This window comes from Chiloscyllium punctatum, chromosome 47 (assembly GCF_047496795.1).
Source record: "Chiloscyllium punctatum isolate Juve2018m chromosome 47, sChiPun1.3, whole genome shotgun sequence".
In the NCBI taxonomy this organism is placed as follows: Eukaryota; Metazoa; Chordata; class Chondrichthyes; order Orectolobiformes; family Hemiscylliidae; genus Chiloscyllium; species Chiloscyllium punctatum.
In genome coordinates this window covers 26,194,699-26,215,788 of record NC_092785.1, presented here as the reverse complement: position 1 = coordinate 26,215,788, position 21,090 = coordinate 26,194,699, and the positions used below count along the sequence as shown (strand labels likewise).

At 44.4% G+C, this 21,090-nt stretch overlaps 2 protein-coding genes across 2 annotated transcripts in view; both read left to right on the top strand.

The window, feature by feature from the left end:
• Positions 1–21,090, top strand: part of LOC140468458 (uncharacterized) — a 1,057,462-nt gene that overhangs the window by 694,750 nt on the left and 341,622 nt on the right. The gene's annotated exons all lie outside the window — the stretch shown is intronic.
• On the top strand, positions 1,660–12,226 carry LOC140468480 (probable G-protein coupled receptor 139). The gene is made up of 2 exons (XM_072564562.1): positions 1,660–1,726; positions 11,316–12,226. The coding sequence occupies exons 1-2, from the start codon at positions 1,660–1,662 to the stop codon at positions 12,224–12,226; spliced, it is 978 nt and encodes a 325-aa protein (XP_072420663.1).

The window sequence follows — 21,090 nt, the reverse complement described above, 5'->3', positions numbered from 1 at the left end:
TTTTAATAACCTTCCTGTGTCAGCTGGCATGGCCCACACAGTATCAACTGGACAGTTCGTATCTGTTGGAGAGTCTGCATCAGTTCGAGGTTCTGTATCATATGACAGTTCTGTATCTGTTCGAGGGCCTGCATCATTTGGACCGACTGTATCTGTCGTGTCTGCATCGGTTAGAGGGTTTGTATTAGTTGGAGGGTGTGTAACAGTTGGGCACTCTGTATCTGATGGAGTGTCTGTCTGTGGTGGGGTATCTATATCTGTTGGATGATCTGCATCTGATACAGTGTCTGAATAAATTGGAGAAACTCTATTAGTTGGACGTGCTGTATCTGTTGGATACTCTGTGTATTCTGGAGAGTCTGTATCTGTTGGATACTCTGTGTATTTTGGAGAGTCTGTTTCTGTTGCAGAGTCTGTATCTATTGGAAATTCTGCCTCAGTTGGAGGATATGCATCAGTTGGCGAGTTTGTATTTTCTGGAGGGTCTATATCAGTTGAAGAGTGTGTATCTGATGAATGGCCTCTATCTGTGGGAGGGTCTGTATCTGTTTAAGGGTCTGTACCAGTTGAAGCATCTGTATCAGTTGCGTGTTCTGTGTCGGTTAGAGGTACTGCTTCAGTTGAAGTGTCTATTTTTTTTTTCTTTTTGTTTTTTTGCCTCTTGTTTTTTTTTCCTTTTTTTTCCCCTTTTACCCCCACACTACCGCCTAACTGCGATAGTGCTTATTTTTATTACCCAGCACCCATGGTGTGTGTGTGCAGCTGTGAAACACAGTGAAGGACACAAAGTGCACGAATCTTTATTCAATTTCCACCACCAGGAAGATAGGAAAAACACCCGAGTGGCCAGTGACAAGCACTGCCCTTCACATCAAAGGGCAATGTTGTGTGTTGAAGTGTCTAATATCTGATGGACAGACTGTTTCAGTTGGAGACCTTCTGCATTAATTGGAGGGTCTGTATTGAGTTGGAGTGTCTGTATTGGTTGGAGAGTCTGTGCCTGTTGGATGATCTGTAGTTAATGGCCAGCCTGTAAGTGTTGTGTGGAAGGGTGGATATGTTTTGGAAATTCTGTATCAGTTAGAGAGTTTGTTCCTGATGGAGAGTATGTATCTTTTGGAGGTTCTGTATCAGTTGGAGTGTCTGTATCTGATGGAAGCCCTCTATCTGTCGGAGAGGATGCAGCTGTTGGAATGTCTTTAACTATTGGATGGTCTGTTTCAGTTTGAATGACTTTATTCCTTGGAAGATCTGCATCTGTTGGTGGGTCTGTACCTGACGATGGGTCTGTATCTGTTGGAAAGACTGTTTCTGATGAGGGTATATAATCTGTTGGACAGTATGGATCAGACTTGGGACTGGTAGTATTTGAGTAGACAGCCCAGGGTCGGAAGAATACAGCTTCTATTTTGTGATATTTATTGTCTGAATTATATCAATTACCTCTCAGGTTAAAGAGATTATCTTATAACAGACAATCAAATGGCATTTGTAGTTTGTTTTTCATTTAATGAATGATCAGCTGAGCAATGTTGTCATCTCAGTCCCCCCGAGGGAACGTCTAACAGAACATATTCTAAAATCTGTCGTGAATTGCCCCAGAGTTTCAAAGACAGGGATTACTTGAAGAACTAAGAAAGGGATCATTACACACTGGAAATGTATAACAGCATTCACGATGTGATGAAAATATATTATCCTGTGCTTGCCGTGTTGGGGGTTCCTGGTAAGTGACAGTAACCATTGAAATAGTGCAGGTCACTGCGTAGAGTTGTTCTCTGCGTTTGCTCTCTGAGTATGTTACAGGGTATTTTCACAGCAATGTTGGCAGGGGGTGGGATCTTCAACAGCAAAAAGGCAGGTGCGAAGCTCGAAGGAGATACAGTCATCATAAATAGTAAAGTGAAGGGACATGTCAGGCTGGAACATGATAGGGAGAAAGGAATGCCTGTTAGAGTAAGTTGCATCTATTTCAATGAAAGAGAGATGTCATGTAAGGCTGATGAACTCAGCGCGTGAAGAGGTCCGTGGGACTGGGATATTATAGCCATTATAGAAATATGGCTAAGGGAGGGACAGGACTGCCACCTTAATGTCTTTAGGTTTAGGTGGGACAGAGGTGCTGGAAAGGAGGGTGGAGGTGTTGTAATAATCAGAGCAGTAATCAGACTTGAAATAACTGAGGGATCATCCAGCGAGACTTTATGGGTGGAGCTAAGAAATACGAAAGGGATAGTGACGGAATTGGGGTTGTACAATTGGCCCCCAAATAGTCAACGGGAATTTTTATGAGCAATTATGCAGGGAGATTGGGGAAACTTGCAGGAGAAATAAGATTCTCATACTAATGGGTTTTAGTTTTCCTGACATAAACTGGGACTGCCATAGCGTTAAGGGCTTGGATGGGATCAGGATAGTCTCTTCAAACAGTATATAGAGGTTTATACTTGGGAAGGGGGTAAAACTCGACCTAGTCTTGGGAGATAAAGTAGGTTAGGTGACTGAGGTGACAGTAAGGGAGCGCTTTGGGACCAGTGACCACGGTTCGATTAATTTTAAAACAGTTATGTAGAGAGACAAAACTAACCCACATGTTGAGAACAAGGTGGGTTTTGATGGAATTAGACAGGAGTTTGCAAGGGTTCATTGGAGTAACATGTTTGCAGGCAACAAGTGAGAGGTCTTTGAAAGTGAGATAGCTAGAGTTCAAGATCACTTTGTTCCTGTGAGGGTGAACGGGAAGCTCGACAGGAATGGGAAATGCTGCATGATGAGAGACATTGAGACTTTGGCTGGAAAGAAAGGTGTTTGGCTCAGGTACAGGCAACTGGAATCAAGGGAATCCCCGGAGGGAATTGAAGAAGGAAATCAGGAGGGTGAAAAGGGGTACAAGATAGCCTTGGCCTTAGAGGATTAGAGTGAATGCAACAGGTACGTTCAATTTTTGAAAAGGAAAAACAATAACTAGAGGAACAATAGGACTCCTCAAAGACCAAACTGGGCATGTATGTGTATAACCGTGGGAGATGAGTCCTCAAGGAATCTTTCTCCTCTGTGTTTCCGGTGGAGAAAGGCATTAAGATTTGGGATCTTGGGAAGTTAATCGTCAATATTTTCGGGACAGTGCATACCATAATATAAGAGGTGTTGGTTGCATTGGAATGCATGAAGGTGGATAAAGCTCCTTGTCCTGAGCAGATATATCCAAGAATACTGCAGGAGGCTAGAGAAGAAATTGCGGGGTCCCTGGCTGATATCTTGGCATCATCGTTAGCCACTGGTGAGGTCCTGGGAGACTGGAGGCTCAGGAATGTTGTGGTAGTTACGTTACTTGAGAAGATTCTGAGAGATGAGATACACAGGTATCTTGAAAGATTGGGTTTTATTCAGAATAGTAAGCATGGCTTTGTGCGTAGAAAATCATGTCTCACAAATTTGCTCAAGTTCTTTGATGAAGGGACCAGGATGGTTGACGATATGGATTTCAGTAAGACCTTTGAGAAGATTCCAAATGGTAAACTGACCTGGTTGCATAGCTTTGAATCCAGGGGTAGTTGGCAAATTGGATCCAAAACTAGCTTGATGGTCGGAAGCAGAGGGTAATAGTGGAAGGATGCTTGTCAGCCTGGAGGCCTGTGACGAGTGGAGTGCCTCAGGGGTCAGGGCTGGGTTCATTGTTGTTCGTTATCCATACCCACAAGACATGATTAGTAAGTTTACTGACGACACCAAAATAGGTGGTGTCCTGGACAGTGAGGAAGGTTATCAGAAATTGCAGCAGGACATAGCCCGAAAAATGATAACTGGAGATTAATATACGTAAGTGTGATGTCTTGAATTTTGGAAAGTCTAATCAAGGTAGGAGCTTCATGGTGAATGGTAGGGCCTGAAGGAGTGTAATGGAACAGTGGGACCTTGGAGTCCAGATGCACGGTTCTCTGAACGTGACAGGAACACAGGATAGTGAAGAAGGTACACTGGCCTTTCGTCAGTCAGGGCATTGAGTATAGAAGCTGGGAAGTCTGCTTTCTTTGCAATGGTACAGGACGTTGCTGAGGTTGCACTTGGAGTACTGTGATCAGAACTGTGGAAGTAGTTGTCCTGAAGACCTTTCAAAGCCAAGATTGTGTGCATAAGCCAACTGAGATCCCATAAGTAGATCAACTTATACTTGTTGATATCATCCTTGACCTCGAGGGATAGCCACGACGACTGTGTTGTGTTTTATTCACCCTGCAAGAGGAAGGGTGTCATTAAACAGGAAAGGGTGTAGAAAACATCTACAAGGATGTTTCCTTGACTCAACCGTCTCAACTATAGGGAGAGGTTAGACAAGAAGTGAGACCGTGGGGTTACCTTATCGAAGTGTACAATATCATGAGAAGCATGGATACGGTAAATGCACTCAGCCTTTTTCCCAGATTGTGGGAATAGAGAACTAGAGGACATCAGTTTAAGGTTAGAGGGGAAAGAATAAAAGGGAACCTGAGGTGCAATATTTTACTCGGAGGGCAGTATGCATACGGACTGGTCTTCCATTGGAAGTGGTTGAGGCGTGTACATTAACAACATTTAGGAGGCATTTAGACAAATATATGGATAGGAAAGTATTAAAAGGCTATGGGTCATGTACAGGGAAATGGTGTTCGCGTCGATGAGCATTTTGGTGGACCCAGACTGGTTTTGGCCAAAGGGCGTATCTCCATGCTGTAGGTGTTGGAAGAACACCTCAGCACTGATATAATTAGGTCAAGGGTCTTGAATTCTTCTTGTGTTTTCATTCTCCATCTAGAACTGATGACAAGCTTCTGTCCATAGAGGCAGTCGGCAGCAACGATGGAAAACTGTATGCTTTCACTCACAGTGAGAGGATTCGATTACAGGAACACTGGTGACTTGCTGCAATTATACACTGCATGGTTGAGGCCTCACTGCAATATTGAGCACAGTCTTGGTCTTCTTATCTGACGTCATATGTTCTTGTCAGAGAGTTTGTGCAGCCAATTCTACGAACATCATTCCTGAGATGGCAGGGCTGACATATGAGGAGAGCTTGAGTCGGTGAGGTCGGTATGCTCTCGAGTTTGGAAGAACAAGGGAGGTTCACCTTGGAGTCTTCAAAATTCAGACAGGGCAGGATAGGTTAAATGTGGGAAGGATGGTCCTGATGGCAGGAGAGTCCAGAATCAGGAGACATAGCCTCTGATTAGGGGGTAAAATCAAGGAACTGAGGTAAGGAAAGAGTGATTAACAAGTGGAATTCTCTAACACAACATAGTTGAGGTCAAAACATTACGTGGTTTCAAGAAGAATGCAGATATAGCACTTCTTGTGAAAGAGTTGAAGGGATTTCGGTTGGGGGAGGGTTTCAGTTATTGAGTACGACGATCAGCCATCATCACATTCAATGGTGGAGCAAGCTAACGGTTCTTGATGTGAATTTGCTTGTTCAATAAAAGTTTTGGGGTCAGACACTTTATCACCATACTCGGTAAGATCATCAGTGAGATTTCGGTGAAGCCCGGGTGATATGTCTCACTTTCTATTGACGTGTTTCGGTTTCTTGGTGCTGGTGATGCCATTTCCTGCCAGTTGTTTTTCTCAGAGGATGGTAGATCAGGTCCAAGTTAATGTGTTTGTTGATATAGGTCTGGGTGGAATGCCATGCTTCCTGGAATTCTCGTACGTGTCTCTGCTTAGCTTCTGCTAGGATGGATGTGTCGTTCCAGTCAAAGTGGTATCCTTCCTCAACAACATGCAAGGATGCTAGTGGTAGAGGGTCATGCTTTTTGTGGCCAACTAATGTACATATGTCCTGGTGGCTAGTTTTTGCCTGTTTGTCCAATTCCAATGGAGTGTTATTTTCACAGTCCTTGTATGGTATTTTGTAAAAGACGTTTGTTTTGCTTGTTGTCTGTATAGGATCTTTTGAGTTCATTAACTGCTGTTGAAGTGATTGGTTGTGGGCTACCATGATGCCAAGAGGTCTATGTAGTATGTCAGTCATTTCAGAGATGTCTTTGATACCGGGTAAAGTGGCAAGGGTTTCGGGACGTGTTTTGTCACCTGTTTGGGGTTGGTGCTGAGAAATCGGTGGACTGTGTTTATTGGTGAAGGCGCCAAGTGGCTGACTCCTGCTCCTATCGACAAGTTGCTATGTTTAATTCTGTTTTCCTTTCACAAGCTTCATCATCAACGATCAATGTGACATATTCGTTGGAATATTCGTTGGAATATTGCATCAACCCTGATGAAGTCAAACTCTCTGAGGTCAAGTAGGACTGGGTATCAGAGGAAAATCAACTTGAATGAGACTTCCCATGTAGAACTGAGCATATCTTTCCAATGAATAATGGCTTCATGTGAGGATCCATCACTGTGGGATTGTTATGTGCCTGGGTCACTGACTGGAGACAGTAACACTCCGTGGCAAACTGCACTGCCTGTGTATTATTACCTGACCAGAAACCCATTGTCTTAATATTTAAATCTTGAATTCATTGACGAGTATTTAATGCAGCCCATTTCAAGCAGCTGTGAGTTTTACTAGTGGAAACATTTGTTAAGAGGGAAATAAGTATTACTGGAATTTGATGTTTGTTTACAGGCATACAAAGGAAAATGTCTCAAAGTTTCGGTCATCTCCTCAAATGTTTCAAATGAAACAGAAAGAGGCTGATTCCATACATTGCTCGAGTGCAGTGCTACAGCGTCATCTCATCTGAAGAAAGATTGATTCTCCTTCTGGGAAAGTTACTGTAAACTCCCAAATTGTTTGGGCTTTTGTTGAAGGAGAATCACATTTTACGAACTTATTGATGTGTGTCGCTGGCTTGGCCAGAATTTATTGCTTGTTTCTAGTTACTGGTAAGATGGTATTGGTGTGATAATGTCTTGAACCATTGCAGTCCATATGCTGCACGTTTACCCACAATGCCCTAAGGGAAGGAATTTTTGGATTTTTAAAATACACGATCAGCGATTAAACGGTGATTTATTTCCAAATCAGGATGGCAGAGTGTAAGGATTCAGGGGATGCTGCTGTGATGTAAGTGCAGCACTTATCCTTCTGGGTTGGAAAGGGCAGATGTTTGGAATGTGCTCTTTAAGGGTCTTTTGAGAAAATGTCTGCACTGCATCCTGTTGGTCGTGACTAATTAATCCTCTTCTCCATACTCCGTCCTATCAACCTTTGGGTCTTGTGTAATGAGTTCCATTCTTTATATTTCCTTTCGGTTTAACATTGGGCTGAGGTTACTGCATTGATCACATCCAGAGCTGATTCATGGTTTAAAGATCAGAAATTATCAATGCTCCAGTGGTTTCATTTTACACTTTACCTTGGTAGCTCTGTCAGGTCCATCTCTCTGAGGAGTGACATCGATAACTGATGAAAAATCAGCATGGTTTTCTTTTTCAGATTGCAGAGATGGGACTGAGGGCGGTGATTTTGAACATAAAGAATCTGTTAATGAAGAAACAAGCACATCATCTCACTTCTGATGTCTGTCTATGTGCCAGAATTGCATTTTCTGACCTGCATCGTTTTTTTTAATTGAGTGGGGAATGTGCTTTGCACAGTCAGTCCAGCGATCTACAGACATAATTGGATGTTGTTCCAACGCATCTCTCTTTCCTATTTCCCTTCCTTCTATTTTTCCAAAACCCTTTCTTGCTCCAGCGCTGACACCTTCCTTCTCTACCTGGTTTGCTCCATCATTAAGACACCAAATTAGATCTCCAACACTATCTAAGACATTCTCAGAATCACAGATCGGGTTTCCTGACTCCTCACGTGTTACAACAACCCTGGTGCAAAATCTCCAAGAGTTTCGACATCTGTTCTACCCTGTCCTGACTCCTAGCTGCCCCAGTCATCATTCAGACCTTCTGTCATGTCTCCTTCTCCAAGATTCAACTCCTCTGTGGTAAGCAGGAGCACTGACTATCACCTGTCCACAAACGCATAATTGTTCCAACATGGGGTAGCCCATTTGCTGGATGAAGTATATCCTGTCACTCTGAAATGGGCAGCTTAATTAGTGGCCTGACTGGTTGTGCTTTTCCAGTGTCAACCTTTTTGAGTCAGTGCAGACTAATTCATAAGGTGTCGAGCGAACCTTCACCATGCTCTCAGACAGTATTCCTACTGATGCTAACCACTCGAATAAACCTGTGTCCACTACACTCACAGACAATACGTTACATACTCTAACCACTCGACTGAAGCTATCTAAATCATACTTTCAGAGAGTACTTAGGAATTGGGAGTGGGAGCAGGCAAGTCTGCCTCCAATGTCATCACATTTTTCCCCGAGTAAGGATATAAAAACTGGACACAATACTCCAGGTGCGGTCTAATCAATGGAACATTTAACTGAAACAAGACTTATTCACATTGTCGGTTCCACATTGGAAAAGAGCAATGTTAGTGAGAAAATGGACAGACGGTCTACAAAATCAGATGGGACTGAAGTTGACAAAGAGAAGGTTTTAGCCATTTTGTAAGATCTTAAAATAGATACGACCCCTGGGTTAGGTTGGATTTATCCTTGGATTCTCTGGAAAGTCAGCGAGGGGATTGCAGAGCCTTTTGCTTGGATCTTTATGTCATCATTACCAAAAGTTGTCGTGCCAGAAGACTGGAGGATAGCAAATGTAGTCCCCTTGTTTAAGAAGGGGTGTTGTGACAGCGCTGGTAAGGTAGCACCTGGGATAGTGCATTCATTTCTGGTCACTGCATTATAGGAAGGCTGTAGAAGCTTTGGAAAAGTTTCAGAGGGGACTGACTCTGGATGTTGTCAGGTACGGAAGGAAGATCTTACAAGGAAATGCTGAGGGAACTGAGTCTGTGTTAGTTGAAGAGAAGAAGGTTGGGAGGTGACTTAATCGAGACATATAAGACAATCAGAAGGTTAGATAGTGTGGATACTAAGAATCTTTTCCCTTGGATGGTGAAGGCTAACACGAAGGGGCATAGCTTTAAATTGAAGGGTGATAGATTTAGGACACATATCGGGAGTAGTTTCTTCACTCTGAGAGTAGTAGGGGTGTGGAGCCACTTGCCTGCAACAATAGTAGACTCGCTGATGTTAAAGGTATTTAAATTAGTATTGGATATACATATGGATAATAATAGAAAGGTGTTGGTTAGATGGACATCACATTATTTTCACAGGTCGGTGCAACATCGAGGGTCAAAGCGCGTGTAATGTGCTGTCACATTCTATGTTTATCTACTTTTCTAATCCAATCCTTTTGCAATTAATGCCAGGATTCAATTTGCCTTATTTATGATATGCTGCACCTGCAAACCCACTTTCTGCAATTCATACACAAACACTCCCAGATACTTCTGCACTGACAGACTTTCAATCAGATTCCAGTATGAATAATAATGTATCCTGTGATTTATCTGGCCATAATGGACAACCACGCACTTATGCACATGAAACTCCATTTGCCATTTTCTGGACCATTCTTCAGGTGTATCAATACCCATCTGTAAACTCTTTATCTCCTCATCACAACTCATCATTTATATAGAGTGTAAATAGTTGAGCTGATTTGTTAACTGAACCCTGCACTACCTCTGGTGCAACTAGTCCACATCCAGAGAAGAACCCAATTCTCTTGACCCTCTGCTTTCAATCAGTCAACCAATCCTTTATCCAAGTCAATCCTCTGCACGTAACCTCCTGGAATCTCAGCTTCTGGATCAGTATTTTATGCAGCACCTTGTCAAATGCTTTCTCGAACTCTTAATATTCCACATCCACTGAATTCTCACAGTCTTCCTTGCTGACTGCATCCTCAAAGAACTCTAGAAAGCTTGTCAAGTACAACTTGCCCTTCATTAAACCGTGCTGAACTTGAAAGTGCCTTCGCCTTTCCCAAATGTTTAGTTATCTTCTCGCAAATGATTAACTTGAGCATCTTCTCAACCACTGAGGTCAAGCTAACTGCTCTATAGTTTTCATATTTTATCTCTCTACTTTTTTTTGATAAGGATGTCATATTGTCATGTTTCCAAATCCACCATTACCTTTACAGAATCCTGAGAATTTTGGAAGATCATGATTAATGCATCCATTATGTCGATTGTCACTTCTTTTAAAACTCAGGTGCATGTCACCAGTCACTGGGATATATCTTCCTTTAATCCCATCACTTTACGTAATACTTTCTCCCCAGTTATATTCATTCACCAAGTTCCACTGCAGTAACTTCAGGTTTTTTTTCCAAAGAACTACTTATCTTTCACTTGGAAACAGGGAAAAAATATTGGTTTAAAGCCTCTGCATACTCAGAGTGCCTTAGAAGTTTCATCCTTGATAAGTGCAATACCAACACCTCTACCAATCAAATTCCATGTGCTAACCAATCAGCAATCTCTTCTGGCATAACTTTAACCATATCTAAATTCTTAAACAAAATAATGAATTCCTTCACCATTAAATACCATGGGACATCACAGTGGTTCAGCGGTTAACATTGCTTCCTAACAATGCCAAGAACCCGGATTCGATTCTAGCCCCGAGTGACTGTGTGGGTTTCTTCCAGCTGTTCCAGATTCCTATCACAGTCCAAAGATGCGTAGGTTAAGGTGGATTGGACATGCTACATTGCTCACTGTGTCCAGAGATGTATAGTTATGTAGATGACCCATGGAAAATGCAGGATTTCAGTGATGGGGCAAGGGGATGAGTCTTGGTGGGGATGCTCTTCAGAGAGTGAATGTGGACTTGTGAGGCTGAGTGGCCTGTTTCCACACTGTAGGGATTCTATAACATTAGTTATCAGCTATTGTAATAAAGGCAGCATCCCAAAAATAGGTACCTCGGAAGGCAATTTAGGAAAACAATTAAATAACTTACACGTTGCTGCCCTCCAGTCTGTGTCATTTTGTTCTGAAAATGAAACCTCGTTGAAGTCTCCAGCAGCAGAGAAATAAATGTTTTAGCTCAACAGTAGCAGAAACTTCTCACTAACTGAAAATCGAATTGAAAGCAACACACAAAGTTCCTTGGTTCTGTCATCCTGACCCCACTCACTTATGCATCTTTTGAGAAAAGACAGGCAAACCCAGGAATAAGTCCAAGTGTTTCCTGACTGCTTGACTGATGCAGACCTTCTAATATCTCTATCCCAAACCCTTCTGGAAGAGATGCAGCACAGAATACACTTCTCTTCTAGGTACTGTTCTGTCACATCATACAGAAAAATATCGGTTTTCTGTTTGAATTAGTATTCTTGTGAACTATATTGATGAGTGCAGCATTCAGTTTCTGTAATACAAACTATCTCTCTTACAGTTAATTTATTGGGAATTGTCATCCTGTCACGAGGAAAGTGTGCTCTCTCCACCTGCACAACTCGCTACCTGGTTGGCATGGCTGTAGCAGATCTATTGGTTATTATCACCTCCGTCATACTGTGGCAGATCAGTTATTATTACTTCCCATGGTCTTTCTTGGAGATCACTCCTGTGTGTAGTGCTCACTCAGTCCTGCTGTCTGCAGTCACAGATAATTCTGTTTGGTTCACCGTCGCATTTTCCTTTGACCGATTTGTGGCAATTTGTTGTGAGGAGCTGAAAACAAAATATTGTACTGGGAAAACTGCAGCTGTGGTTCTAACAACAACGTATATCCTACTCTGTTTAAAAAACATTCCTTTCTACTTTGCATATGAGCCTTTAACCATTATCGACAATGTCCCGTGGCTCTGTGATGTTAAGTCAAATGTTTATACTGATCCAGGATGGGTGGCATTTGACTGGTTTGATAAGATTTTAACCCCACTGCTTCCATTCACTTTAATTCTATTGGTCAACACTCTGACGGTCAGACACATCTTAGTGGCCAGTCATGTTCGTAAGGGACTGAGGGGTCAGAGGAAGGGAGACAACACCAGAGACCCAGAGATGGAGAGCAGAAGGAGGTCTGTGATTTTACTCTTCACCATCTCCGGCAGTTTCATCCTCCTGTGGTTGGTGTTTGTTGCGGAATTTTTATATTATAACATGAGAGGAGCAGATCCAGGGGATTACTCTGAGTCGGAATACATATTCCAACGGGTTGGACTGATGCTGCGGGATTTAAGTTGCTGCACAAACACCTTTATTTATGCAGTGACGCAGGCCAAGTTCCGAGAGCAGATCAAGAGCATGGTGAAATATCCTGTTACAGCAATTATTCAATTAATAAAGAAGCAAACCATCTGAGATCCACCCAGAATGTTTGGGAAGGATTAAGAGGTTTTGTGAGCGTGTGGAAACGAGTGTGAGTTTTTTGTCATGAATGGAATCTGTGTGAGGCCATGAATTAGTTGAGTGTGGAAGTGCGCATGTGTATCTGTGTGAGGGTGTGTGAAAAAGGAGAGTGAACATATGTGTATCACAGAACATGAGTGTGAAAGACTGAGTGTGTGAGAGAGAGTGAGAGTGATTATGAATGGCTATCTTAGTGTGAGTGTCTCTGTGCAAGTTTGAAAAATGTGTTCAATTTAAGAGTGAGGTTCTGTGTCTGAGCTTGTGAGTCAGTCGGTTTGGTTCAACGTTGGTGAATGCTTTTGTCTCTGAGAGTGATCATGTCTGTGAGCATTCGTCTGTTCTGAGGGGTGTGATTTGTGAGTGTGTGTCTATATCTGTCTCTCTGCCTGTGAGAATGTCTTTGTATGAGACTTTCATGGTGCAAGTGAATTTGTGCCTGTTCTTGCATGTGTCTGAATTCTGGTGTGTGTGCATATGTATAAGAGGTGTATCTGGGTCTACTTGTGAGAGATTGCTTGTTGATGTCTGAAGGCTTGGCCTATGTTTGTCTGTTTCATTAACTGTGTTTGTATATTACAATGTCTATATCTGTGTCTGTCTGTGTAGAACTAGGTGTAGGCATGCAACTTTGTATGTTTAAGTGTGTCTCTTGCTAGAAATCAATTGAGTTTTAAAAACGTTCAAAGTATCTGTCACTAAATTTTGCTTCTTGTCAAGTAGTAAATGAAATGCAATTCCCCAATGCTGATGATTTTTTTTTGTCACAGAGTAGGTTTTCAGAAATTCCTGTGACAGGAATAAATGAACTTTATTTCACATACAGTACCTTACGATCGAACAACGTAAACAATTGAGTCTTTCAGGATTTAGGTTTCTTTTACAATTTGAGGGAAAGATCCAAATCTTCGCGACTTTTCCTGGTGTCCTTTGAGTTTGACAGTCCTGTGATGACATTGAAGGGAAGCACTGTTCTAGGGCAAGGATGAAGGCACTAACATTACATAACAGAAACCTGTCTTTAACTCTGTACTCAGCATTCTAATTCGATCTTGTGATGTTGTAACCTGTGATAGTCCTCAACACGATCTACAACACTACCGACATTTGTGTCATCAGCAAACTTACTAACCCACCATTCCACTTCTTCATCTAAATCATTAATAAAATCAACAAGTTACAGAGGCCCAAGAACAGAACCCTGCGGGACACCACTGGCCAAAGAACTCCAGACAGAATAGTTTGTATTCATTACTACTCACTGTCGTCTTTCGGCCAGCCAATTCCATATCCAGACAGCCAAATTTCCCTGTATCCCATACCTCATAACTTTCCGAATTAGCCAACCGTGTGGAACCTTTTCAAATGCCTTATTCCAATGCATCTACATGACATCCACAGCTCGATCTGCATCAACTTGCGTTGTCATGTCCTCGAAGAATTCAATAAGGCTTGTGAGGCATGACCTGCTACTTAGAAACCCACACCAGCTATCTTTAATCAAACAACGTTTTTCAAAATGGAAATAAATCCTATCTATTAGAATCCTGTCCAGTAAATTGCTTAGCATAGACACAAGACTGACTGGTCTGTAATTCCCAGGGATTTCCCTATTACCTTTCTTGAACAAGGGAACAACATTTGCCTGCCTCCAGTCAGCTGGTATCAGTTCCGTGGAGAGTGAAGATGCAAAGATCATTGCCAGAGGTGCAGCAATCTCATTCCTGGCTTCCTGTCATAACCTTAGACATATCTGATCCAGCCCTGGGGACGTATCCATCTTGGTACATCACAGAATTTCCAGCAGATCTCCTTCCTTCATATCAATCTGTTCAAGGCTATTACCTGGTCCACTGTAATCTCACGATCAACATGTTCCCTCTCTCTAGTGAATACTGAAGCAAAAAACTCATTTAGAGTCTTGCCAATCTCTCCAGACTCCAGGCACAAGTTCCCTCCATTATCCCTGATCAGCCGTAGCCTCTTTCTGATCATTCTCTTATTTGCTCTTTCGTGTTTTCTCTAATCCCTCCCACCAAGGCTTTCTCGTGTTCCCTCCCAGTTCTCCTCGATCCATTTTTGGGTTCTTCTCTCGCTAACCAGTAATCCTCTAAAGCTGTGCTAGACCCTTGCTTCCTCAACCTTAAGTAAGCTTCATTCTTCCTTTTGACGAGAAGCTCCTCTGCTCTTGTCATCCAAGGCTCCTTCACCCTACTATCCTTGCCTGTGTTAATGGGACTACATTATCCAATACTCACAAGTGATCCTGAAACAGCCCCCATATTTCTGTTGAGCTTTTCGCATAGAACAAGTTTTCCCAATTTATACTCCACAGCTCCTGTCTCATAGCAGTATCATTTCCCTCCCCCCGTTAAGTACCTTCCCATACTGTCTCCTCCTATCCCTCTCGATGGCGATGGTAAAGGTGAAGCTGTTGTGGTCTCTGTCCCTGAAATGCTCTCCCACAGAGAGATCTGATACCTGGTTTGGCTCGTTGCTGAGCACCAAATCCAATATGGCCTCCCCCTTAGTCGGCCTATCTACACTGAGTCAGGAATCCCTCCTGGACACACCTGACAAAATCGGCTCCATCCAGATCAACTGCACTATGGAGGTTCCAATCAATACTGGGGACGTTGAAGTCACCCATAACACCAATGCTGTTACATCTGTAACTTTTCAAGATCTGTTGTCCAATCACTTCTTCCCACTCTCTGCTGTGGGGTCAGTACAAAATACCCAATAAAGTGACTGCTCCTTTCCTGTTACTGACTTCGACACATACTGACTCAGTCGACAAACACTCCCATCATATCTGCTTCTAACATCCATCCTGACAGTACGCATCAGTCACCTTCCACCCTCTGTGTGTGTAAAACAAATACTTGCCATACATATTTCCTTCAAAGTAAGGGACTGTAATAGACCAGGTCCGAGGGACTCAATAGTCAAATAAAGTAAATGAGCTGCAGATGCTGGAATCTGGAATTATAAACCAGGAAGCTCTGGAGAGACACAGCATACCTGTGCAGGAGAGACACAGAGATCGTAGACTGGACTGCCAAGGGACTGGCTACTTATTGCAGATTGTAGCCTTGGACACGACTTTTACCTGGAAGGACTCCCTCTCTCTGAAATGAGCTTCCACTCAAAGCGCCCACTGAAATTTCCAGCTGGATTCCCTCCCACATCCCAAATGAGTCGGGTGGGTTGTGACCAGTTTTGTTGAGTCGGCCAATCCCTGACCAGTCCTTACAAGATGTTACACAGCTGAGGGGCTGGACGTCATTCTATTAGAGTGGGATTTCAGACAATGTCACCATCTTCAAGTCACGAGATTCTCTTTGTAATAAAAGCATCAGGAATGAAATTACACTGGAGCAGAGTGGAGAAAAGGCAGGTTTCTCTAACCATCGCAGCACAGTGACTCAGTGGTTAGTATTGTTGTCTCACAGCGCCAGGAAGCCAGATTCAATTCCTGCCCTGGGACACAGTCTTTGTGGAGTTGGTGCATTCTCCCTGTATCTGTGTGTGTTTCCTCCAGGTGTACCAGTTTACTCCCACAATCCAAAGATGTGCAGGTCAGGTGAATTGGCCATAGTGTCCATGGATGTGCAGGTGAGGTGAATTGGCCATAGTGTCCATGGATGTGCAGGTCAGGTAAATTGGCCATAGTGTCCATGGATGTGTAGGTCAGGTGAATTGGCCATAGTGTCCATGGATGTGCAGGTCAGGTGAATTGGCCATAGTGTCCATGGATGTGCAGGTCAGGTGAATTGGCCATAGTGTCCATGGATGTGTAGGTCAGGTGAATTGGCCATAGTGTCCATGGATGTGTAGGTGAGGTGAATTGGCCATAGTGTCCATGGATGTGCAGGTGAGGTGAATTGGCCATAGTGTCCATGGATGTGCAGGTGAGGTGAATTGGCCATAGTGTCCATGGATGTGCAGGTCAGGTGAATTGGCCATAGTGTCCATGGATGTGCAGGTGAGGTGAATTGGCCATAGTGTCCATGGATGTGCAGGTCAGGTGAATTGGCCAAAGTGTCCATGGATGTGTAGGTTAGGTGAATTGGCCATAGTGTCCATGGATGTGTAGGTCAGGTGAATTGGCCATAGTGTCCATGGATGTGTAGGTCAGGTGAATTGGCCATAGTGTCCATGGATGTGCAGGTCAGGTGAATTGGCCACAGTGTCCATGGATGTGCAGGTCAGGTGAATTGCCCATAGTGTCCATGGATGTGTAGGTGAGGTGAATTGGCCATAGTGTCCATGGATGTGTAGGTGAGGTGAATTGGCCATAGTGTCCATGGATGTGCAGGTCAGGTGAATTGGCCATAGTGTCCATGGATGTGTAGGTCAGGTGAATTGGCCATAGTGTCCATGGATGTGTAGGTCAGGTGAATTGGCCATAGTGTCCATGGATGTGCAGGTGAGGTGAATTGGCCATAGTGTCCATGGATGTGTAGGTTAGGTGAATTGGCCATAGTGTCCATGGATGTGTAGGTTAGGTGAATTGGCCATAGTGTCCATGGATGTGTAGGTCAGGTGAATGGGCCATAGTGTCCATGGATGTGTAGGTCAGGTGAATTGGCCATAGTGTCCATGGATGTGTAGGTGAGGTGAATTGGCCATAGTGTCCATGGATGTGTAGATTAGGTGAATTGGCCATAGTGTCCATGGATGTGCAGGTCAGGTGAATTGGCCATAGTGTCCATGGATGTGTAGGTCAGGTGAATTGGCCATAGTGTCCATGGATGTGTAGGTCAGGTGAATTGGCCATAGTGTCCATGGATGTGTAGGTCAGGTGAATTGGCCATAGTGTCCATGGATGTGTAGGTCAGGTGAATTGGCCATAGTGTCCATGGATGTGCAGGTCAGGTGAATTGGCCATAGTGTCCATGGATGTGTAGGTTAGGTGAATTGGCCATAGTGTCCATGGATGTGTAGGTCAGGTGAATTGGCCATAGTGTCCATGGATGTGCAGGTCAGGTGAATTGGCCATAGTGTCCATGGATGTGCAGGTCAGGTGAATTGGCCATAGTGTCCATGGATGTGTAGGTCAGGTGAATTGGCCATAGTGTCCATGGATGTGTAGGTGAGGTGAATTGGCCATAGTGTCCATGGATGTGCAGGTGAGGTGAATTGGCCATAGTGTCCATGGATGTGCAGGTGAGGTGAATTGGCCATAGTGTCCATGGATGTGCAGGTGAGGTGAATTGGCCATAGTGTCCATGGATGTGCAGGTGAGGTGAATTGGCCATAGTGTCCATGGATGTGCAGGTGAGGTGAATTGGCCATAGTGTCCATGGATGTGTAGGTCAGGTGAATTGGCCATAGTGTCCATGGATGTGTAGGTCAGGTGAATTGGCCATAGTGTCCATGGATGTGTAGGTCAGGTGAATTGGCCATAGTGTCCATGGATGTGCAGGTCAGGTGAATTGGCCATGGTGTCCATGGATGTGTAGGTGAGGTGAATTGGCGATAGTGTCCATGGATGTGTAGGTGAGGTGAATTGGCCATAGTGTCCATGGATGTGCAGGTCAGGTGAATTGGCCATAGTGTCCATGGATGTGTAGGTCAGGTGAATTGGCCATAGTGTCCATGGATGTGTAGGTGAGGTGAATTGGCCATAGTGTCCATGGATGTGTAGGTGAGGTGAATTGGCCATAGTGTCCATGGATGTGTAGGTGAGGTGAATTGGCCATAGTGTCCATGGATGTGTAGGTGAGGTGTATTGGCCATAGTGTCCATGGATGTGCAGGTCAGGTGAATTGGCCATAGTGTCCATGGATGTGCAGGTGAGGTGAATTGGCCATAGTGTCCATGGATGTGCAGGTGAGGTGAATTGGCCATAGTGTCCATGGATGTGTAGGTCAGGTGAATTGGCCATAGTGTCCATGGATGTGTAGGTCAGGTGAATTGGCCATAGTGTCCATGGATGTGTAGGTCAGGTGAATAGGCCATAGTGTCCATGGATGTGCAGGTGAGGTGAATTGGCCATAGTGTCCATGGATGTGTAGGTGAGGTGAATTGGCCATAGTGTCCATGGATGTGCAGGTGAGGTGAATTGGCCATAGTGTCCATGGATGTGTAGGTCAGGTGTATTGGCCATAGTGTCCATGGATGTGTAGGTGAGGTGAATTGGCCATAGTGTCCATGGATGTGTAGGTCAGGTGAATTGGCCATAGTGTCCATGGATGTGCAGGTCAGGTGAATTGGCCATAGTGTCCATGGATGTGTTGGTCAGGTGAATTGGCCATAGTGTCCATGGATGTGCAGGTGAGGTGAATTGGCCATAGTGTCCATGGATGTGTAGGTTAGGTGAATTGGCCATAGTGTCCATGGATGTGCAGGTCAGGTGAATTGGCCATAGTGTCCATGGATGTGCAGGTTAGGTGAATTGGCCATAGTGTCCATGGATGTGTAGGTTAGGTGAATTGGCCATAGTGTCCATGGATGTGCAGGTCAGGTGAATTGGCCATAGTGTCCATGGATGTGCAGGTGAGGTGAATTGGCCATAGTGTCCATGGATGTGTAGGTCAGGTGAATTGGCCATAGTGTCCATGGATGTGCAGATCAGGTGAATTGGCCATAGTGTCCATGGATGTGTAGGTCAGGTGAATTGGCCATAGTGTCCATGGATGTGTAGGTGAGGTGAATTGGCCATAGTGTCCATGGATGTGCAGGTGAGGTGAATTGGCCATAGTGTCCATGGATGTGCAGGTGAGGTGAATTGGCCATAGTGTCCATGGATGTGTAGGTCAGGTGAATTGGCCATTGTGTCCATGGATATGTAGGTGAGGTGAATTGGCCATAGTGTCCATGGATGTGTAGGTGAGGTGAATTGGCCATAGTGTCCATGGATGTGTAGGTGAGGTGAATTGGCCATAGTGTCCATGGATGTGTAGGTCAGGTGAATTGGCCATAGTGTCCATGGATGTGTAGGTCAGGTGAATTGGCCATAGTGTCCATGGATGTGCAGGTGAGGTGAATTGGCCATAGTGTCCATGGATGTGCAGGTCAGGTGAATTGGCCAAAGTGTCCATGGATGTGTAGGTTAGGTGAATTGGCCATAGTGTCCATGGATGTGTAGATTAGGTGAATTGGCCATAGTGTCCATGGATGTGTAGGTGAGGTGAATTGGCCATAGTGTCCATGGATGTGCAGGTCAGGTGAATTGGCCATAGTGTCCATGGATGTACAGGTCAGGTGAATTGGCCATAGTGTCCATGGATGTGCAGGTCAGGTGAATTGGCCATAGTGTCCATGGATGTGTAGGTCAGGTGAATTGGCCATAGTGTCCATGGATGTGTAGGTCAGGTGAATTGGCCATAGTGTCCATGGATGTGTAGGTCAGGATTATTGGCCATAGTGTCCATGGATGTGCAGGTCAGGTGAATTGGCCATAGTGTCCATGGATGTGCAGGTCAGGTGAATTGGCCATAGTGTCCATGGATGTGTAGGTCAGGTGAATTGGCCATCGTGTCCATGGATGTGCAGGTGAGGTGAATTGGCCATAGTGTCCATGGATGTGTAGGTCAGGTGAATTGGCCATAGTGTCCATGGATGTGTAGGTGAGGTGAATTGGCCATAGTGTCCATGGATGTGTAGGTCAGGTGTATTGGCCATAGTGTCCATGGATGTGTAGGTGAGGTGAATTGGCCATAGTGTCCATGGATGTGTAGGTCAGGTGAATTGGCCATAGTGTCCATGGATGTGCAGGTCAGGTGAATTGGCCATAGTGTCCATGGATGTGTTGGTAAGGTGAATTGGCCATAATGTCCATGGATGTGCAGGTGAGGTGTATTGGCCATAGTGTCCATGGATGTGTAGGTTAGGTGAATTGGCCATAGTGTCCATGGATGTGCAGGTCAGGTGAATTGGCCATAGTGTCCATGGATGTGCAGGTGAGGTGAATTGGCCATAGTGTCCATGGATGTGTAGGTCAGGTGAATTGGCCATAGTGTCCATGGATGTGCAGATCAGGTGAATTGGCCATAGTGTCCATGGATGTGTAGGTCAGGTGAATTGGCCATAGTGTCCATGGATGTGTAGGTCAGGTGAATTGGCCATAGTGTCCATGGATGTGCAGGTGAGGTGAATTGGCCATAGTGTCCATGGATGTGTAGGTCAGGTGAATTGGCCATAGTGTCCATGGATGTGCAGGTCAGGTGAATTGGCCATAGTGTCCATGGATGTGTAGGTCAGGTGAATTGGCCATAGTGTCCATGGATGTGTAGGTCAGGTGAATTGGCCATAGTGTCCATGGATGTGCAGGTGAGGTGAATTGGCCATAGTGTCCATGGATGTGCAGGTGAGGTGAATTGGCCATAGTGTCCATGGATGTGTAGGTCAGGTGAATTGGCCATAGTGTCCATGGATGTGCAGGTGAGGTGAATTGGCCATAGTGTCCATGGATGTGCAGGTCAGGTGAATTGGCCAAAGTGTCCATGGATGTGTAGGTTAGGTGAATTGGCCATAGTGTCCATGGATGTGTAGATTAGGTGAATTGGCCATAGTGTCCATGGATGTGTAGGTGAGGTGAATTGGCCATAGTGTCCATGGATGTGCAGGTCAGGTGAATTGGCCATAGTGTCCATGGATGTACAGGTCAGGTGAATTGGCCATAGTGTCCATGGATGTGCAGGTCAGGTGAATTGGCCATAGTGTCCATGGATGTGTAGGTCAGGTGAATTGGCCATAGTGTCCATGGATGTGTAGGTCAGGTGAATTGGCCATAGTGTCCATGGATGTGTAGGTCAGGATTATTGGCCATAGTGTCCATGGATGTGCAGGTCAGGTGAATTGGCCATAGT

Coding starts and splice junctions, on each gene's coding strand:
- LOC140468480 (XM_072564562.1), top strand. CDS start 1,660: ATGTATAACAGCATTCACGATGTGATGAAAATATATTATCCTGTGCTT. Junction 1,727..11,315: donor TGCCGTGTTGGGGGTTCCTG/GTAAGTGACAGT, acceptor TCTCTCTTACAG/TTAATTTATTGGGAATTGTC.